The 18,587-nt window shown below is 41.0% G+C and overlaps 3 protein-coding genes across 3 annotated transcripts; 1 reads left to right on the forward strand and 2 right to left on the reverse strand.

Annotated features, from left to right (window-relative positions):
* Positions 1–693: 693 nt before the first annotated feature.
* Positions 694–7,424, reverse strand: ube2wa (ubiquitin conjugating enzyme E2 Wa). The gene is made up of 6 exons (XM_062987433.1): positions 7,383–7,424; positions 6,079–6,170; positions 5,779–5,881; positions 4,352–4,507; positions 3,482–3,557; positions 694–3,324 (listed from the first exon to the last, which is right to left on the reverse strand). The coding sequence occupies exons 1-6, from the start codon at positions 7,395–7,397 to the stop codon at positions 3,311–3,313; spliced, it is 456 nt and encodes a 151-aa protein (XP_062843503.1). The 5' UTR covers positions 7,398–7,424; the 3' UTR covers positions 694–3,310.
* A 1,929-nt stretch (positions 7,425–9,353) lies between these two features.
* On the reverse strand, positions 9,354–12,759 carry elocb (elongin C paralog b). Its single transcript, XM_062987630.1, has 4 exons — positions 12,676–12,759; positions 11,475–11,505; positions 11,073–11,216; positions 9,354–9,842 (listed from the first exon to the last, which is right to left on the reverse strand). Exons 2-4 carry the CDS (start codon positions 11,476–11,478, stop codon positions 9,652–9,654), a joined length of 339 nt encoding a protein of 112 aa, XP_062843700.1. The 5' UTR covers positions 11,479–11,505; positions 12,676–12,759; the 3' UTR covers positions 9,354–9,651.
* Positions 12,760–13,195: 436 nt separating this feature from the next.
* tmem70 (transmembrane protein 70) lies at positions 13,196–15,266 on the forward strand. The gene is made up of 3 exons (XM_062987812.1): positions 13,196–13,433; positions 14,127–14,226; positions 14,605–15,266. The coding sequence occupies exons 1-3, from the start codon at positions 13,251–13,253 to the stop codon at positions 15,048–15,050; spliced, it is 729 nt and encodes a 242-aa protein (XP_062843882.1). The 5' UTR covers positions 13,196–13,250; the 3' UTR covers positions 15,051–15,266.
* Positions 15,267–18,587: the final 3,321 nt, after the last annotated feature.

Raw genomic sequence — 18,587 nt, forward strand, 5'->3', positions numbered from 1 at the left:
ATATGACAACTTTTTTGAGGCGTCCTGGCTTGTTTTGGAAAGATGATGCCAAGCTGCTTCTCACAGGTGTTACAACAGCGTGGCTTCATAGTAGAGTCCAGGTGCTAGGCAGGGTCGCCTGCAGTCCAGACCTGTTTTCTATTAAATATATGTGACGTGAGACCACAGACTGTTGAGCCTTTGAGCAGCTTTAAAACGTGTGTGAGTTGATGGTGCTGAATTATTGATTACTCTAAATTATCTTAATTCCGAAGAGCAAAATGTTCTGACCAGCAACTCAAATCAGAGCGCCATCTAGAGTTCACAGCCTTATAAAACAGGGCCAAAAGTGTATAAACTCTAAAACCATGGAGATTGTTAGTCACAATTTTCCCCTTTTGGGACACTTAACAGCTTCCACTCTTGGAGAAGGATTCCACTGGAATTTGGAGTGCGTCTGTGGGTATTTGTGCAGATTCGGTTCAATCAAAACAGCATTTATGAAGCCGGCTGTCTCACAATGATCGTTTTAACTCTTAGCAATGTGTTTAGTGGTTTAAATTTAGGGTTTCTCTGTAGTCCATTGAAGCTCCTTCATGTAATGTCTACAGGAACCTCTACTTTGTAAAAATGCTGCTGAAAGTCAACAGAAATTGTTATTATATACATTATACATCCTCACAGCCATCAGCAGTGACCACTCAGAGCCTGGAGTCATTTCAAAATATATTATATATATTTGGAATTAGAACATTTCATTTAAATAATGATAAATAACAAAAACATAGAGCGTCACACATTTTTAAACCGAAGGTACACTAGCCCTAAAGCCCCAGCCGAAAATCCTACGTAAACCTGCGACAGACACGCGGCGCTCCGACAGATCTGATCCGGTTTCTTCATCAGGACTTTAATCAGCCAAAATAAAGAAATAAAATCAGCCTGCGGAACCAGAACCGCAGCGTTTACGACGTCTCACCCTCACCGCGCGTCCAGAGCTGCTTCTAATCCTGACGCCCAAAATCACGAACGCCCACGCTGGTTCCTCTGTCTGTGGTAAATCCAGACCAGGCACGTGCCGACGGTACACACTAGCACCTGTACACCCAGTCTTCCTGTGCACTCTGGCGACCTCTGCTGGTCGAGAAGGGTTAGCACACACCGGTCAGTGGTGGATTTCAAGAGTGAGCCTAAACAGTTAGCACCTCATCGTGTCAGTGCCTCGACCAGACAGCAGGAGTCGCTGTTGCAGCAGGAAGGAGGCTAAAACCAATCAACCAATCATACAAGTCGAGCAGCCGAGACTGGAACCAGAGACCCGACACGTGAACTTTTTAACGGTGCGCAGAGGCATGACATGCTGCGAGGTTCCAGCACTGCTAAAATGCAAACACGGCGGACTCCCACGCTAAATAACCAACACTGTGGGGATCCAACGGTCACCTGAAGACCCCTAAATTTGACCCAGTGCGCCTTTAATCTGACCAATCAGAGCTGGAATGTGAAGGGAAGCAATCTGTGAGGGTTATTACTGGGGCACGGATGGCAGGAGCTTCAGTCGCTTGTGGGGCATACACCAGAAGAACAGAACAAGCCTGAATGCTTAAGCAGTGTAAGTGTTATGCTCTGGGAGGCAGTTTGCTCGTCATTATTAGAGGAAAGAGGACCTGCAAATCAACATAAAATAACGAGTATGCACTACCTTGATGGGAGTGGTCTCTTCCAGGATGGTAGTGCCCCATACACAGGGTATAATGGTTGATTGAAGGGTTCACTAAATGCTGCAGAGCCGCTCTAAACACACCTATCGGCACATGCCTGGTCACGGCTAAACTAAGGTTTCATTCTTCTACGATCACAACTAAGAGCCGAACGGCGCCCCCTACAGTTCACAGTGCACATGACGCGAGGCGTGTGTCTCCGTTTCGAACGCCTCCACTCGTACAGTAGTTTGAGCAGTTTAGATTCGGACAGGCTGGAAGCATGCGGATGATTTACTGCACAAAATAATCATCATCAACCTGCAGAAACGTAAAATCAAGAGAGAGAAAAGGAAAGAAGACTTTTCCACTGAGACCGGGTCGGTGCTGGGGCTGAAACCGGGGGCCTGGATACGGACGCGGGGGGAATTTCTTCATGACGAGGACTGGAGGCGCGAGAATGATTTAAACGATGATGGAGTTTTACAGTCACAGCAGTACTGAGGTGAACAGACGTTTCCCAGCATCAGTGCTGACTGAACATCTATTATTCTGCTCATTTATCTTAAATAAATCATTAATTAGGACTTAAATGACACAGTAGGTGTGGCCACGTCACCCCCAGCTTTATGGAATTATTGCTAAACACATTTGAGATCTATATTTATTTATTTATTTGGGTTTATTTATTTATTTATTTGGGGCTTGAACCAGCACCCTTTTGATTACTAGTCTAGTACCTTAAACTTCTAACCACTTCTTATTCATTCTCTTTTATGCATTTTGTTCCTTTTCTCCCAATTTAGTCGTATCCAATTCCCCAGCCGTGTCTACTGTACTGCTGCAGACCCCGATACTGGATCCTGATTGAGGAGGGCTGCTCAAAAGAGTCCCAAAATTGGACTGAATTGTTTACATTCCACCAAACCCTGAAGTGTTTTCACTCCACCAGTACATTCACTGCTCAGATACACAAACGTGACCCTCGATAATAATTAGCACCTAATGAGACGAGGGGGGAGAGGGACCGGCTGGAATGGAATGAGGAACATTTTTGGATAATCCAGCACTGATCGCTGGGAAAAGTTTGTTCACCCTGACATTACAGCAGCCAAAAAATTCAATCCCGGGCGTGGTCTGGAACACGAGTCTGCGACTACTAAATAAAACCCTTGATTTAAATTGCTGTCGATACTGCATAGATGTTCCATCTGACACCGAACAGTGAAACCTGGTAAAGATCCCTGAGGACGCAGGACGAAACCCCGACACCGTACACCAGCTCTCTCACACACACACACACACACACACACACGTTTCTCTGCACCAGCACCGGCTCGGCTCGGTCAGTGGAAAGACGTCAAACGAACCCAAAATAATCATAATCATAAAAATAATAATAATAATCCCTAAACACTAGTAGAACCTCCTGCTTCTGATCATGTTTACATTCCTGGAGTGGTGTCAGGTTATTGTTTCAGCAGGCTGAAGTTTCACGCTCCCAGCGACTCCTCTCTCTCTCCGCAGAGGTCCGATCAGTCCGACGCCCGAGACCGAATATGGAAAAAAAGTGCAGGTGTACCGTCCGTGAGTCCGTCCGCGACCGGAGCGCGCTACGAGTCCCCGAACTACTAGCATGTATCGTCTGGAACCACAGAGAAAAACCCAGGGTTTATTATGATGCAGCGAATAAAACCTCTAAATCCACAGAGATAAACGAAACCCTGCAGCTCATTTCTGGATCTTTAATCAGATCATAATTCTATTAGATTTTTATTTCATTCATAAATAATCACACTCACCGTGATACCACCACTTTGTTTTCTTTGGATTTTTGTTACACGTCCGTACGTAGAAGGAGTTATCAGGAGGCCGTCGCTACCGGGGGAGAGCGAGAGAACGGCTCGTCAGAAAAACCACTCATCACAGAAAATTCAATAAATAATAAATAATAATAAATAAACTTCAATTAAATAATAAATAACATTTAAAGTCAATTAAATAAACATTTTTTTAAATACAATTCAATTAAATAATAAGTAATATTAAAATCATTAATTAAACAATAAATAATGTTAAATACAATTTAATTAAATAATACATATTTAAAAAATCCAATTAAATAACAAATATGATTAAATTCAAATAAATAATATTAAATCAAATTCATATAAATAATACTAGACACAATTAAAAAATAAATAATATTTAAAAATTCAATTAAATAATAAAAAATACTAAATCAAATTCAATAAATAATAATAATATTAAATTCAAATAAATAATACTAAATAAACTTCAATTAAATAATAAATACTTAAAAATTCAATAAAATAAAAAAATATTAAATATAATTATATTCACGGTATTCACTTTAAAAATCACAAACCAGTGCTTTTATTTAAAAACGTCTCTTACTTCCAACTGGGAGAGGATACAATCCAAGCAAATGGTGGTGGTGGGACTCGAGCCCTTAACCTTCCGACGAATATAGTGGAACATCCAGCTGAGCCAGAACTGTCCTTCTTACTTTCTCACTGCAGTAACTCATTTGCATTCCTGACTGAACTCACCGCTCTTAGTAAAATCTGCTCGGTCTGTTTAACCGGTTTGTTCAGGTTTTGGAACTCTGAGCAGAATTTTGGGCTCCGGTAGCACCGGCACTCACTCACCTTCTCTTTGCAGCTGGACAGCATGCTGATGATGCTCAGACACACGGACTGGACGGACAGCGCCGGACTCCAGTCCTCTGTTAGGATGGACAGGCAGATGTGCCCGTTACTGTACACGTGTGGATGGACGGGGATGTTCTCGCCCGTAAACATGACCTGCAAGTCAAAATTTGAGGTCAGATGTAGGTCACATGACTGCTGCTCCCACATTTAGGCATCGGGGACCGTTCTGGTCTGTCTACATTATTTGGTATCAGGGCAGTTTTGGCCACCCACTCCCCCCTCAGGCACATCCAATCACACTCCGCCACCCTTTTTTCTTCCAATTTAATCAATCCCAATTCTCGATTGTAACCCTGTTGCGTGTTGCAATACCTCAGTTCAGGACAGGGAGCGCTACAGACCATGACGCCGCCCAGTTCCCAGTCGCCAGCCCACACAGAGCTGTACAGTGCTCCATGTGACCCCATGTGACCCCATGTGACCTACCCTCCCTTAAACACGCCCGACTGTGTGCTAGCCCATTAGGCCGCTGCACCACCAGAGCGCCCGGTACATGTCGACACTTCTCTATACTGCCTGGCCACTAGGGTGCGCCACCAGGATGCTCTCTGTGTTTTATTTACATTTTCAGCATTCAGCAGATGCCTTTATCCAAAACGACTTACAATAGTGTGACAGTATACAGTCTGAGCAACTGAGGGTTAAGGGCCTCGCTCAAGGGCCCAACAGCAGCAACCTGGCAGTAGTGGAGTTTGAACCAGAGACCCTCTGATTACTAGTCCAGTACCTTACCCACTAGGCTACACTTGCCCTACGACTGTATTTTATGATGTGAATTTTTGATTTACAGCTCGACACTTTCAACATTTCATCTTAGCAAACCTGAATAAAGGTACATTTATCATCAGGAGATTATTATACACACATAAAATATATTTTATATTTCATAATGCAAAACTACAGTGAATAAATAAAGCTTTACTGTGTTCTAAATAAATGTAAATATTTGATTAATTTCCATATTTAGTTTCTTTTCTTTCAGTAAAATTGTTTTATTTTCTTACATCACTTGCATGACACTGTAGAATGTTTTAGAAAACACGACTGAATAATAAATCCAGCTGTTTATATTATTATTATTTTCCCAGGTATAACTTTTAGTTTAATTTAATTTCATGTCTGTATGATTTATGTAAGTCTAATTCATTAAAGTGATTCTCCAGGCCACCTGAGGCCTGTCAGGGTTTCTTCCTGTAATCTTAAGAGGGTTTTTTCTTGCCGCTGTCGCCCTCGGCTGCTCAACAGGGGATTTTTTGTTCTGTCGGTCCTGGATTCTGTAAAGTTGCTCGATGACATAATAAATAAACTCTTTAAAAATGGTCAACACGGCCACTTTAATCCTACAGCTCGGTGTGAAACTCTACCTGAGGTGAATCGAACGGGTATCTGTTGCTGAACTTGAAGAGAAGCTGGAACTTCTCCCCCTCGTACAGGGTGCCCGGTGCTCCCTCCATGTCTATAAACCACCTACGGAAAAACAAAACGCTGACAAATCAGTCATGCTGAAAAAACTAAATAATAAATAATAAACAAACTCCTTTAACAGTGTCTGAACAAATAAGATCAATAGGTTCATGAAAAACACAGCTCTTTATTTCCAAAAACCAGTGCCCCTATAGACCAAACAGACCAGTTATTGTTGGGGAAAAAATAGAAGGACTTACTCAGTGATTGTATTTTGGACACTCCTTTCATTCAGGGTCATTCCAGGCGGGGGGTCACTCTGCAAAGCCAACAGCTCTTTTTGTAACCGTTTCTAAAAGATGGAAAGAAAGGAAGAAAATAAACACCGGCATCATTGTGATGATATAAAGGATGAAAATAGCTGCGGTTGCTTAGTTGTTAAGGTGCTGGAGTTGGATTAGTAATCAGAAGGTTGCTAGGTTAATACCCAGCACAACAGAGTTGCCACTGTTGGACCCTTGAGCCAAACCATAAACCTTCAATTAACCCTCCTGGATTAACATGGATTATCAAGAAAGGGTCTGCTAAACGCCATAAATGTATTAAGGAAAGTCACTGGTTCCCAGTAACACCAGTGTTCCAGCAGCTCCCTTCAGCTCATAATTTACATTTTCGGCATTTCTTTTATCCAAAGCGACCTACAGCACTGTGACAGTATACTGTCTGAGCAATTGAGGGTTAAAGGCCTTGCTCAAGGGCCCAACAGCGGCAACCTGGCAGTGGTGGGGCTTGAACTGGCACCCCTTTGATTACTGGACCAGTACCTTAACCACTAGGCTATACCTGCCCTGCCATAATGACACATCTTTTTCCTCATAGCATAACATCAGGTAACAGTTGGGTCCTCTTCCTGACCTTGGCAGGGAACAGTGTTCCATGTCACTCTTAATCAGTGCACTTAAACTAGCCCTGTTGGCATATGGGCACAGAGAAGTGACCAGCTTCCACACCCGAATTCACAAAAAACAACTTTCGTATTTGATGCAGATGACAATCACTAAATGAGGACATTCAAAATACTATAAACAACTAAAACATAAACCCCCAATATAATAATAATAAATCTGTATTTATTTAACGTGTCTCACTTCTAAGGTTCGATTCTATTAGAATAAACACAGATGAAACTCGAAACGTTCGCTTATCACAAGTCTATAAGATACTAAAATATAACAAACAAAGCAATGACATTTCTATTTACCAATGCCACAAGTTTAATAAAGAATAAATACACTTTATTTTTAAAATAACCGTTGCTAATCAGTTAGCTTAGCGATGCTAATATGAAAGGTAAAGGGATTCTCGTTAGCCAGCTGGCTAGCATCACAGCTACCGGTTAAACATCCCTGATTCCACTTCAGCCCCCAAATAACGGTTAAAAAGCATGCTTCATATGAGCAACGAATTTAAAGCCATAAATAACAGTGAAACGTGCTCACACTGTATTAAGTCCATTATAATCATTTAAATCAATCCGATTTGTTTACTATATTTCGATAGTCACCTGCATTGACGCCATGATGGAAACCTGAACTGGACGCGGTGGTTTTTCTTTCCACACCCGTTTTCAGACAAGTCCCGCCTCAAAACAGTTATTTCAACACTCGGATTGGATAATTGTTTCAGGATTCTGAGTCAGGATTGGCTTTCAATACACAAGCTGTGCTACGATTGGCTAGAACGTTTCACATGCTGGTCATACTGTCCGGATTACTGTATAAACTGACCACTGCTTGTAGGATTTGCTAATATTTAACATGTGAAGGAATCTGTGACCAAAATATACTTTCCTTCTTCATTTTAATACAAAATCATATAACACTTATCGACCCTAGTATTTAGAGAAGTCAATCATAACAGATCAATGGATATGTTTAACAGATAAATGTAAATTGTGGATGTATTCGGCGGTCTGATGTCCATTTGTGATTAAACATTATTTGTCTAAATAGAGACTTTTGGATGTTTTTAATGGTTAGTGTGTGTAAACCCACATAAGCCTACATAAATACACTAAAGAAATGAAACAAAAGTGGTATATACATGGCTCTAATGAAATGTGAAACTAGAAGTGAGCTGTTTACACCTTTACCTTAGTTTGTTTATTGTTTATTTATTAGGATTTTAACGTCATGTTTTACACTTTGGTTACATTCATGGCAGGAACGGTAGGTACTCATTACACAAGGTTCATCAGTTCACAAGGTTATATCAAACACAGTCATGGACAATTTAGTGTCTCTAATTCACCTCACTTGCATGTTTTTGGACTATGGGAGGAAACCGGAGCACCTGGAGGAAACCCACGTGGACACAGGGAGAACATGCAAACTCCACACAGACAGGACCCGGACCACCCCACCTGGGGATCAAAGCCCCAACCTAAATCCTTAACAAGAACGTTTTAGAAATAAGCTAAGCATTTGACTTCTTTCCTTCAGAGGTGTTTGAACACACTGGTGTGATTTGTGTGCCTGCTCCTGGGAGAAAGAACATTATTTAGCTCCATTATAAATCCTACTGTTGACATTTGTGACTGTAGCTGCCTGTTTTTATTGAATATTTACTCCGACTGTATCAGCTCATCACAGATCAGAAGAATCTCTTGGTAGAATCGTGAGCTTTACCTGCAGAACTCTCCTGGTGCTACAGTAATATACAGAGTAATTGATGTGCATTAAAAAGATCAAGATTAATTTGATTACAGTAGCCATGCAATCTTATGTCTGTGGTTATGCCATACATGATGTTATAGCTGGACAGGATGAGTAAGTGGAAGGTCGGCACTGTTGGGCCTCTGAGCAAGGCCCTTAAACCTCACCTGCCTGCATGGTTTGTTTGTTTATTAGGATTTTAACGTGATGTTTTACACTCTGGTTACATTCATGACAGGAACGGTAGTTACTCGCTACACAAGATTCATCAGATCACAAGGTTATATCAAACACAGTCATGGACAATTTAGTGTCTCCAATTCACCTCACTTGCACGTCTTTGGACTGTGGGAGGAAACCGGAGCTCCCAGAGGAAACACAGACACGGGGAGAACATGCAAACTCCAAACAGAAAGGACCTGGACCGCCCCCCCCTGGGGATCGAACCCAGGACTTCTTGCTGTAAGACTACAGTGCTACCCACTTAGCCACCGTGCCACCCTGCCTGAATGGTACATGGTCACAACTGTAAGTCACTTTGGATGAGAGCGTCTGCTAAATGCCTCAAATGTAAATGACTAGTAGCAGCCAAGTTGCCACTGTTGGACCCCTGAGCAAGGCCCTTAATCCTAAATGATAAAAGCATCTGCTAAATGGTACAAATGTAAATGTAAATATTGATAGCAAAGCTGGAGATTCAAACCTGGATCCCAGTAATGTGGCTCGCGTGATTTACCGCTGCATAAATGAGCTTAAAACATAAAACCCAGTTAATTTCAAACTGGTTTTAATTCCTCACAAGTTTCTCTAGACGTCAGATCTCTTGAAGGAAATATTTCTTTTATTTTCCACAAAAAAAGATTTATTACAGACTGGTTTCCATGTAACTGTGGGGAGAAATGTTTATGTGTATCACATCTAGCATCACATTAATAGATAATGACATATTTATTGAAATACTGAGATAAGCACTGATGACTAAAATATAAAAAAACAGGTGAATTTACTGCCGAGGCGTCGCTCGTTCTTTCATCCGCTCCGTTACGATCGGGCCCGGGCACGGCGGGGGAGAGAAAATAAATAGATGATATAGTTCACCATGCGGGTGGACGCGGGCGTTTAACAATCTAAGAAGTTGGCGGCCATGAGCAGCTCCAGGGCGATCTCGGGCGCGATGGGGAACTCTGGGATCTCTGTGGAGCTGTTGGTGTATCGGACCTTGTACGTGAAATACATGCAGACTTTGGACAGGACGTGAGACGGGATCTCTCTGAAGTTCACCTCGTTCGTCTCGTTCTCGGCAAACTGACCTGTTCGGAGGGGAGAGATTCAAATCAGAAAAAATATAATAACAAGTAACAAAGAAATTCCAGAGCATCCTAAACATACTCATTCATTCATTTTATATTCATGTTTTACCTCCATCAACACCATTACTTTGTCCCCAGGAACACATGAATATTGATGTTGATTTAAAGGCGCATTCACATGAGAAACGGCAGAACTGCTTTTGCACTGGCAGTTTGCCGCTGACCTTTTCAAAGCTCCTCCAATGAGACGAACTGTTTGAAATGAGGTGGTAAAAGTGACGCTTACCGTGACTTATTGTAGTAAAACAGCGAGTGAGGAATGTGATTAGTGGAGGAACTTATGAGCAGTAATAATGAAGAGAAGTTTAGTGCTCCTGTCTCCTTCTTTTACTACATTAAACCACGTTAAGCTTTATTTTCAACCAGAAGCGTTTTAGACTCTGGGAGAAGCTGATTCTGATTCTCATTATTTCTCAGAAGCTGGAGCTGTAACACAAGTTTAAAAGTGAAACAGGGAGGAGAATCCAGATAAACACAGATACATGTGGAGCTGTACATTTACATTTTCAGCATTTAGCAGACGCTTTTATCCAAAGCGACTTACACAATGAGCTGAACACGATGAGCAATTGAGGATTAAGGGCCTCGCTCAGGGACCCAACAGTGGTAACTTGGTGGCAACCTTCTGTTTACTAGTCCAGTACCTTAACCACTGAGCTATCACTGGCACTACCACTGGAGCTGTAACCCTGAATCTGACGCTTATTCCACACTGATGCAGATTCAGCTCAGATTCACACGCTGGTGAGGTTTTACCGCTCAAGCCGAGCGCCGAACAAAGCGATGATTTGTGTCAAGGCTCGCGGTTTTGCCGCTTCCCATGTAAATGCGCCCTAAGACAGTGACAATAGCACCAATAAGGATTCAAACCCTGGATTTATCGCTACCCGAGTGCCTCACATGGTTAAAATACACAATAAGACCAAAACTATTTTGACACCTGACTGTGAGCTTGTTGGACGTCCTATTTCAACTATAAATGGTATTAAAATAAAGTGACATTCGCTTTTCTGAGAAGCTTCTCTCAAGACTGAAAGCATGTCTGTGTATGGGAATTTGTGCCCATTCAGTCCAGGCATAGTTCCAGTTTAGGAAAAACCCCACCACTTTGTTCCCAGGAACACTGCTGAATTTTGGTGTTAATGTAACTGCCACTCAGTCGTTACCCACCGGGCCCGCTCAGCATAGCCTTGATGGTTCCAGACGTCAGAGCGTGTTCTCTCTTCACGATGAACTCGTGACCATCGGAGGAGATCAGCTTGACGTACATGGCGTCTGGGCCTTCACAGCCACCGTACGTCTTCTCTTCACAGTCTGAAAAAGATCCAGAGGGGTAAGCAAAAACATCCAGTGCATCACTGACCGAAACATACCGAGTAGCTTTAATATCATCCACTCTTCTGAGAAGCCTTTCTACAAGACCCATCCAATGAGGTGTTATAAAAGAAGCCACAGTTGACCCCTGTGTAGGGGCCCGAACACGAGAGCTCGAGACATCAGCACTGGAAAGCTGCACTCACCTAAATGTTTACAGACTCATATTACAGACAGAGAATGAATATAAGAACTCACCCATGTTCTGTACACTTGAATGTTTCTTTCTCTAAAACACACAAATAGAATTACAATATGAGTAAAACTTTAGTAAAATATGAATGCCTAGTATGGTGTACGCCTTCCTCCTGCTGCCAAAACAGCTCTGACCCGTCGAGACACAGACTCCACAAGAACTCAGAGGGTGTGGTATCTGGTGCCAAAATGTTTTCAGTAAACCTTTTAAGTTCTGCAAGGTGTAAAGAGGGGTCTCCATGGACCAGAGAATCTAAAGTTTTATTTTGGAAAACAAGAAAACAAACCAACAACAAAAGAAACAATCACTGATCACAGGGAGCGACAGTGGAGTAAAGAAACACTGACAGCTGATGGATGGAATGTTCACACCTGTTGGTTCATCTGCTCAAATCTAAATCACTGCAAACCCCCGCAGGTCCCAAACCAACAAACCGTGTTGTGGAGACGTCCTGCAGAATAAATTCCCATAAAAGTTTTACACATGGACAATTTAGTCTCTCATCTAAAGTGGACTTTGGGAACTGATGGAAAATAAACATTTTAACAGACAGGAGGGTGAAAACTGTGGATCGAGTCCTGGTCAGCTTTCAGTCTTCCTTTAAATCTTTAATCCTTTAATATTATATATTATACTATAATTTTCCCACATCAGGTCTTTTGCATCATTTGTTCTAGTATACAAGCTTTTAATAAATAATAAAAACTACAACAACAAATGTGAAGAACCTGCTAAATCCCTCACAATGTGAACTCAGATGTAAACAACAGAATCACTCATTAAAAAAAGAAAACATGACAATCTGAGATCACAATAATTAACACTTTATATTGGTGCTTGTTTATGTGAACCAAATCTCGCGAGACTTATCAAGCACAAATAAACAAATTCAACTATCGCGATATCTTGTCTGTCATATCGCTCACACCTAGTGAACATTTCTATTCCGTAAAACAATAAATTACCATCTAAACTAACAAAGTATATATAAATACTCTTTATTACTTTAATAAAAATTGTGTTCGATTAAAAAACAAGGAATTTTAGATAAAGATTAAAGAGCCCCGGTGCTAGTGTTAGCTTTTAGCTCGTCACTAAGCTGACATAAATGTGTCTGTATCAAACAAAACATTCATATAATAACATAAAACACTAAATAAGGATTATTAATAGAGAATATGTGATATATTATTATATATTTACCTCCTCCTGGTTGCGCTGGACGGCGATTTGTTTCAGCAAGTCCAAGAATAAACTGCCTCACGACCGAATGTGATGTCACTTCCGGCAAATACAGTAAAAGACTTAATTGTACTTTATATGATTGTTTTCACAGCAAATTGTTCATTTCATTTAAAACCTAAAAATATATGTATTCATTAAAATAAATTATTCGGTTAGATTCAAGTCTTACATTCCCTCTAAGTGTCACGGTTGCTTTAAATTGCGCTTTGTCAATACTCGGTGGTGTTCCAAATTGCCATTTTACCCTATTCCCTACAGAAAGTGCAGTAATATTTTCTAAAAGTTTTTTCTTCTTATTGTGCTCTATTTTAAGCATCAGTAGAGAGTAAATGCATTTAAAAAATATGTGTGTTTTGTATATTTCATTATATGTTAAGGCATTTTACGCGAACGCAAACCTTCCTACGTAGTGCACTACATAGTAAACATGTTGTGATTTGGGACGCTGTTTGTTGAAAGCGTTCCGGGTGTTCCATGCTGGTTCTTGTGATCTGACAGCAGTTTTGTAGGTTAAACAGAATTATCTGTGTTTTATGAACATGTTTGTCCTAAACGTTTTATCCAGGACGCGATATTTCACAAGAAACAATCAGATATTTAGACAGATCCATTGTTGCAGCGTTTATCTTCCCAACAGCTCAAACCAGCCGTGTTTATCTACTTTAGTTTATACCAGGGAACACCAGAGGACCTTCCTCAGATCTCACAACAACAAGGTAAGTACATGCAAAACAGGATTCAAATGTGCAGAACAGGATTCAAATGTGCAGAACAGGATTCAAATGTGCACACTGTTACATTAAATAAGAAGATGTACAATAAATGCATACATCAGCTTTAATGCAGGGAAATGAACCATTGAGATGCATTGTGGGTTTTCTTTTTATGGATAAAAATATCAAATTAGATTATTAATTTAGTGGTAAAGAACTTAATTTTGTGGCATAGCCTCCTGGTTCCTTTGTGACTAGTGACACTATAATACAATATATTACAGTATGGTATATTACAGTATAATAGAGTTTATTACAGTGTATTACTGTATAATACAGTATATAACAGTGCAGTATATTACGGTATAATAAAGTTTATTACAGTGCATTACAGTATACATCATATTAGAGTATGGTACAGTGTATTACAGTACAATACAGTATATTACAGTGTAATGCAGTATATTGCAGTATAATACAGTAAATACTGTTTAATGCAGTACATTACATTACAGTACAATACAGTATATTATCGTATAATACAGTATATTACAGTATGCTACATCATATTAGAGTATATTACAGTATGGTATAGTGTGATACACCATAGTACAGTTTGATACAGCTGCTTGGTCTAAACAAAACTAATTCTATCTGATGAATTGTGACTCTGTATTTCTGTTGTTGATGCCTCAGGTTTTACCTTACACGTACAGACGATGGTGTTCCTCCACACCGAAAAGCACAAATGACGGAGTCCTGATCTACTCGGGCAACCTGGGCAAAGCCGTGCTGGGTAATTAGGTTTGATATGTGTAATTTACAGTATATTATATGTGCTGAAGCATCGTAGTATAGTATTTTAAGCATTAAAGTAATGGAAACATAGTTTAAAAGACTTGATTTTCCGTCATGGAAAACCTCCTGTTTCCAAAACTGACGTCCAACTAGTGTCATAGAGCTTAATAAATATAAAAAATATTTATTTACACAAATAATTGCAAAGAAGATCAGAGAATTTGTTCTGAAGAAAAGATTTAAGCTGAAATATGAATGATAATATCACTGATGTTTGAAATGTGTAAAAAAATAAGTGTGTTTTTGATGTGACAATTAAAACATAAAAACATATTAGAGTTTTTCTCTTCACAATGTATAAAATGTTTATTTTCAGGTGTGAAGTTCTTCTCCTACTCCAGCAGCATGTTCAGTCTGTGCCTGATGCCCTACATCCTCACCAAGACGGGCCTGGGCGTGAGCAGCCTGGCTCTGAAGGTGGCGTTCTGCGGCTTCATCGGCTTCTTCACCTTCCTCACGCCGGTCCTCCTCCACCTGGTGACCAAAGGCTACGTGGTGCGCCTGTATCACAACAGAGAGACCGACGTGTACACGGCCGTCACGTACAACGCTCTGCTGGTGGAGAAGAAGACCGCGTTCCACCAGAGCGACGTGAAGGTCCCGGACGCCAGCCGCATGTTCACCAGCTTCTACGCCAAGAAGCGCTCCATGCTGGTGAACCCGGAGCTGTTCCAGATACCGCACGATTACAATCACCTGATGGGCTACGATCGGCCGTTCTCCTTCGATCTGGACGAGATTAATAAATCTGATCGAAGTTAGCTGCTCTGTTGTGTGTGATTGTGTTCAGTAGTTTGGTCTGATTTGTCAGTGACGGTCACGTTCTGTAAGTGTTTAGCATTGAGAAAGGCAGAGTGATACCAGATTTTGTCGAAAGGTCCAATTGTTCTATTCAAAATGCAGGAATATATGGTCTTATACATGCTCCAATATTTTGAAAGCTCTGATATTTCACTGCGTATTTTTTATAATATTAAAAACGTACCAAAAGTGACCGTCCACCTCTAACGGTTAACATGCTTGCTATCATATCCTTTCTACAGTGTGATTCTGTAGCAGTCTTCATTCATTTTTACTAATTGCTTCAACCTGGTCAGGGTCATGGTGGGTCTGTCACCACCGGAAAACACTGGCGCAAGACCCTGCAATGCCAATCCATCACACACACACACACACACACACTCGCAATTTTACTCTCACACTCTTATCCAGACCTGAATTCATTGCTTCCATCTGGTTAGTGTCAGTGAGGAGTTTTACATGTTCTTCTCACAGTCAATGTTCCAAGTCATCCCAATTGCTTTTAACAGGGGTGAAGGTCAGGGTTCGGTATAGTTACTTCAAAACTAACTTGTCAAATTAAACCATGTCATACAAAAGGAAAAGGAATATTTATAGACGTACGTTATTTTAAATAATTAATTTAATACATCTTATAGGAACGGGTATATTACAGTAAGTGGGATGGTGATATAGCTGGTTGAGTGGGTGCCACAGAGTAACACAGACCCTAAGAGTCTGGGTTCAATCCTCATCTTTGGTCAATGTCAGTGAGGAGTTTGGTTTGTTCTCTCCACGTCTTTGTTTCTTATAGGACAGTTGTAGCCTAGCGGTTAAGGTACTGGACTAGTAAGCAGAAGGTTGCTGGTTCAAACCCCACCACTGTGAGGTTGCAACTGTTGGGCCCTTGAGCATAGACTGCTGCATGAACGCAGTCCCATCAGTGTTAAGTACCAGTCACAGGAGAAGCTGAATGTAAAATGTAATGTAAATGTTTCAGTTCCCCGACCGTCTGCTTCTATTTTCCTCTAAATGTGAGTAAAGAAGGCGGCTGCACGGTTCTGTACAAAGATCTTTATTTCACCGTGTTCGAAACAATCCATTCACTATTCAAATGTAAATTCATGAACAATAAATATGAACTACTGGTGCTACTGGGACAAACTACCAACCGAGAAAGAAAAGAAAAACCATCAGCATGATGAGAGTAAATGCAGAAATGAGAGACGTTCCAGCTTTTCTTTCCATTGTGCAGGTTAAATATTCATGTGCATCATCAGTACAAGAACTAACATTTGATTTGATTATGTGCAGAGAAGCTGCAGCTCATCCTTCATCAGATCAGTGAATGAACACACGAAGCTTCTTCATTTATACAAAACCTGAGAGCTCGATAATACTTGCATATTTTAACTCTATATAAAAAAAGAGAATTTTCTGTACAGACCCCCCCCCCCCCCCCCCCCACATCAGGATTTAGCACAAGGCACCATCATTATTCATGAACTCAGAGAAGATCAGCCGCTCCTGTCTGAGAGGGACTTTATAAATAAAGTAAAATCTGAGAGAATAATCGATGTGTTCCTGCAGACTGTCGCGTTTATATACAGATGAAATGAAAACCGGTCCGAATGATCAGACAGAAACCGAAACGCTGTGATAAAGTGCTCCTCTCATCCTGCAGGTGGCGCTGCTGCACACTTTACCTACACGATCCTCCGCTCGCCTGTGTTCTTGCTAATACTGGAATACTGGTACTGGAACCAGTAAACTCATTTAGGAATTTCCACTGGTTTATAAGCTAAACTGGAATCTTAGATCATAACAATACACAAAGAAATAAAAGACATGTTGTTGTCAGGTTGCTTTCACATGATTGGCTAATAGGCCAGTTGTAGCCTAGTGGTTAAGGTACTGGACTAGTAATCAAAAGGTTATTGGTTCAAGCCCCACTACTGCCGGGTTGCCACTGGTGGGCCCTTGAGCAAGGCCCTTAACCCTCAATTGCTTAGACTGTATACTGTCACAGTACTGTAAGTCGCTTTTGATAATAGCGTCTGCTAAATGACAAAAATGTAAATGTAAAAAAAAAAAAATAGTTTGGATAATAATTTTATTATTATTATTTTTGTTTTGTTTTCAGTCTGTGTGGCAGGATTGACCAGAATTCAACTCAAATTTGAATTAAATACTCGTTTTGCTGTGTTTATATTTAAATTAAAATAAATTCTATGAATATTTTAATTGCACACACTGGCTAAAGCCATCTTTGTTGTAAAAAGTGCAGCCTGAGCCATTAAAATAAATAAACTTTTATTTTTGTATGCATTTTCTCCCCATTTTCCTCCCGATTTAGTGCACTCAATCTGTCTTCCGCTGCTGAGAGATACCTGATTGCAGCCAAGGAGAGCACGTCGCTGTACACGCCTCTCCCGACACGTGTACAGCCCTCCTCTTCTCGCCCCTGCATTCTGCACAGGCGTCTCTTCCACCAATCAGGGTCCTTACACAGCGTATGAAGACCCACGCACCCACACATATTCCGGCCCCCACCCTGCAGATACGGTGGCCATTTAGTATCTGCTGCAGGCACTGCCCGCTAGATGGCACCCAGCCGACCGGTGACAACGCAGAGTGTCGAACCGAGGAGTTCAGAATCTCTGCGCTGGTGTGCTAGCGGAATATCCTGCTGCGCCACCTGGGCGCCTAAAATAAATAAACTTTAAATGTTAATAATCACATTGTAAACTAAAGTGCTGATTTTACAATTATATATCTTAAAACAAATCAGTGTATTTACTAATAACCGTCTGTAAACCCTTGACCTTCGCTCTGCTCCCTCGCTCTGCTGCAGTGGAATTGTTGACCAGTTCCAGATCAGGCACCAGCACTGGAACCAGCACAGGCATCATGTCAGAATATCTGATGTTCAGAAAAGGCAGCATTTTTGTTCCCATCTCATTTTATTCCCCAAAGTGATATATCCTCAACATAGCAACGTGCACATGCGCCGATTCTCCTGAATAAATGTTCAGCTAGCATGCTAACATAGATCTGAACAATGACGTGTTCCACATTTCCACATTTTTGTTTTATTTTATTTTATTTTATTTTGGTCTCGTACCTCAGATGCTGCTTCTTAAGCTTATCAATCAGGAGGAAATCCCCTCTGCAAGGCATATTCTGAGCAGTTTAATGCTCGTTGTTAATTCTGATGTGCTAGATCGAGTACTGTGGTGAGACTTTCCCAGTAAATGGAAACCCAAACAAAACTGACTATGTTGCTACAAGCTTTGAGATCATGGGGTGGCAGGAAGGATTTTGGGTCACCTGGCAGACCAATGCGCCAGCCTGGGCCTTGGACCTTTGATTACGTTGAGGTCCTTTATGGTGACGCTGGGGTTAACCTAGCTTCTCAGACTCAGATTCTACCACTGGCAAAGTACAACACTGATTGGTCCCGTCACACCAAGTCCTTGAGCACCATCTACTTAGGGTCTCTGGAAGCATCCCCACCTT

The sequence above is a fragment of the Trichomycterus rosablanca genome, chromosome 25 (genome assembly GCF_030014385.1).
Source record: "Trichomycterus rosablanca isolate fTriRos1 chromosome 25, fTriRos1.hap1, whole genome shotgun sequence".
NCBI lineage: Eukaryota > Metazoa > Chordata > Actinopteri > Siluriformes > Trichomycteridae > Trichomycterus > Trichomycterus rosablanca.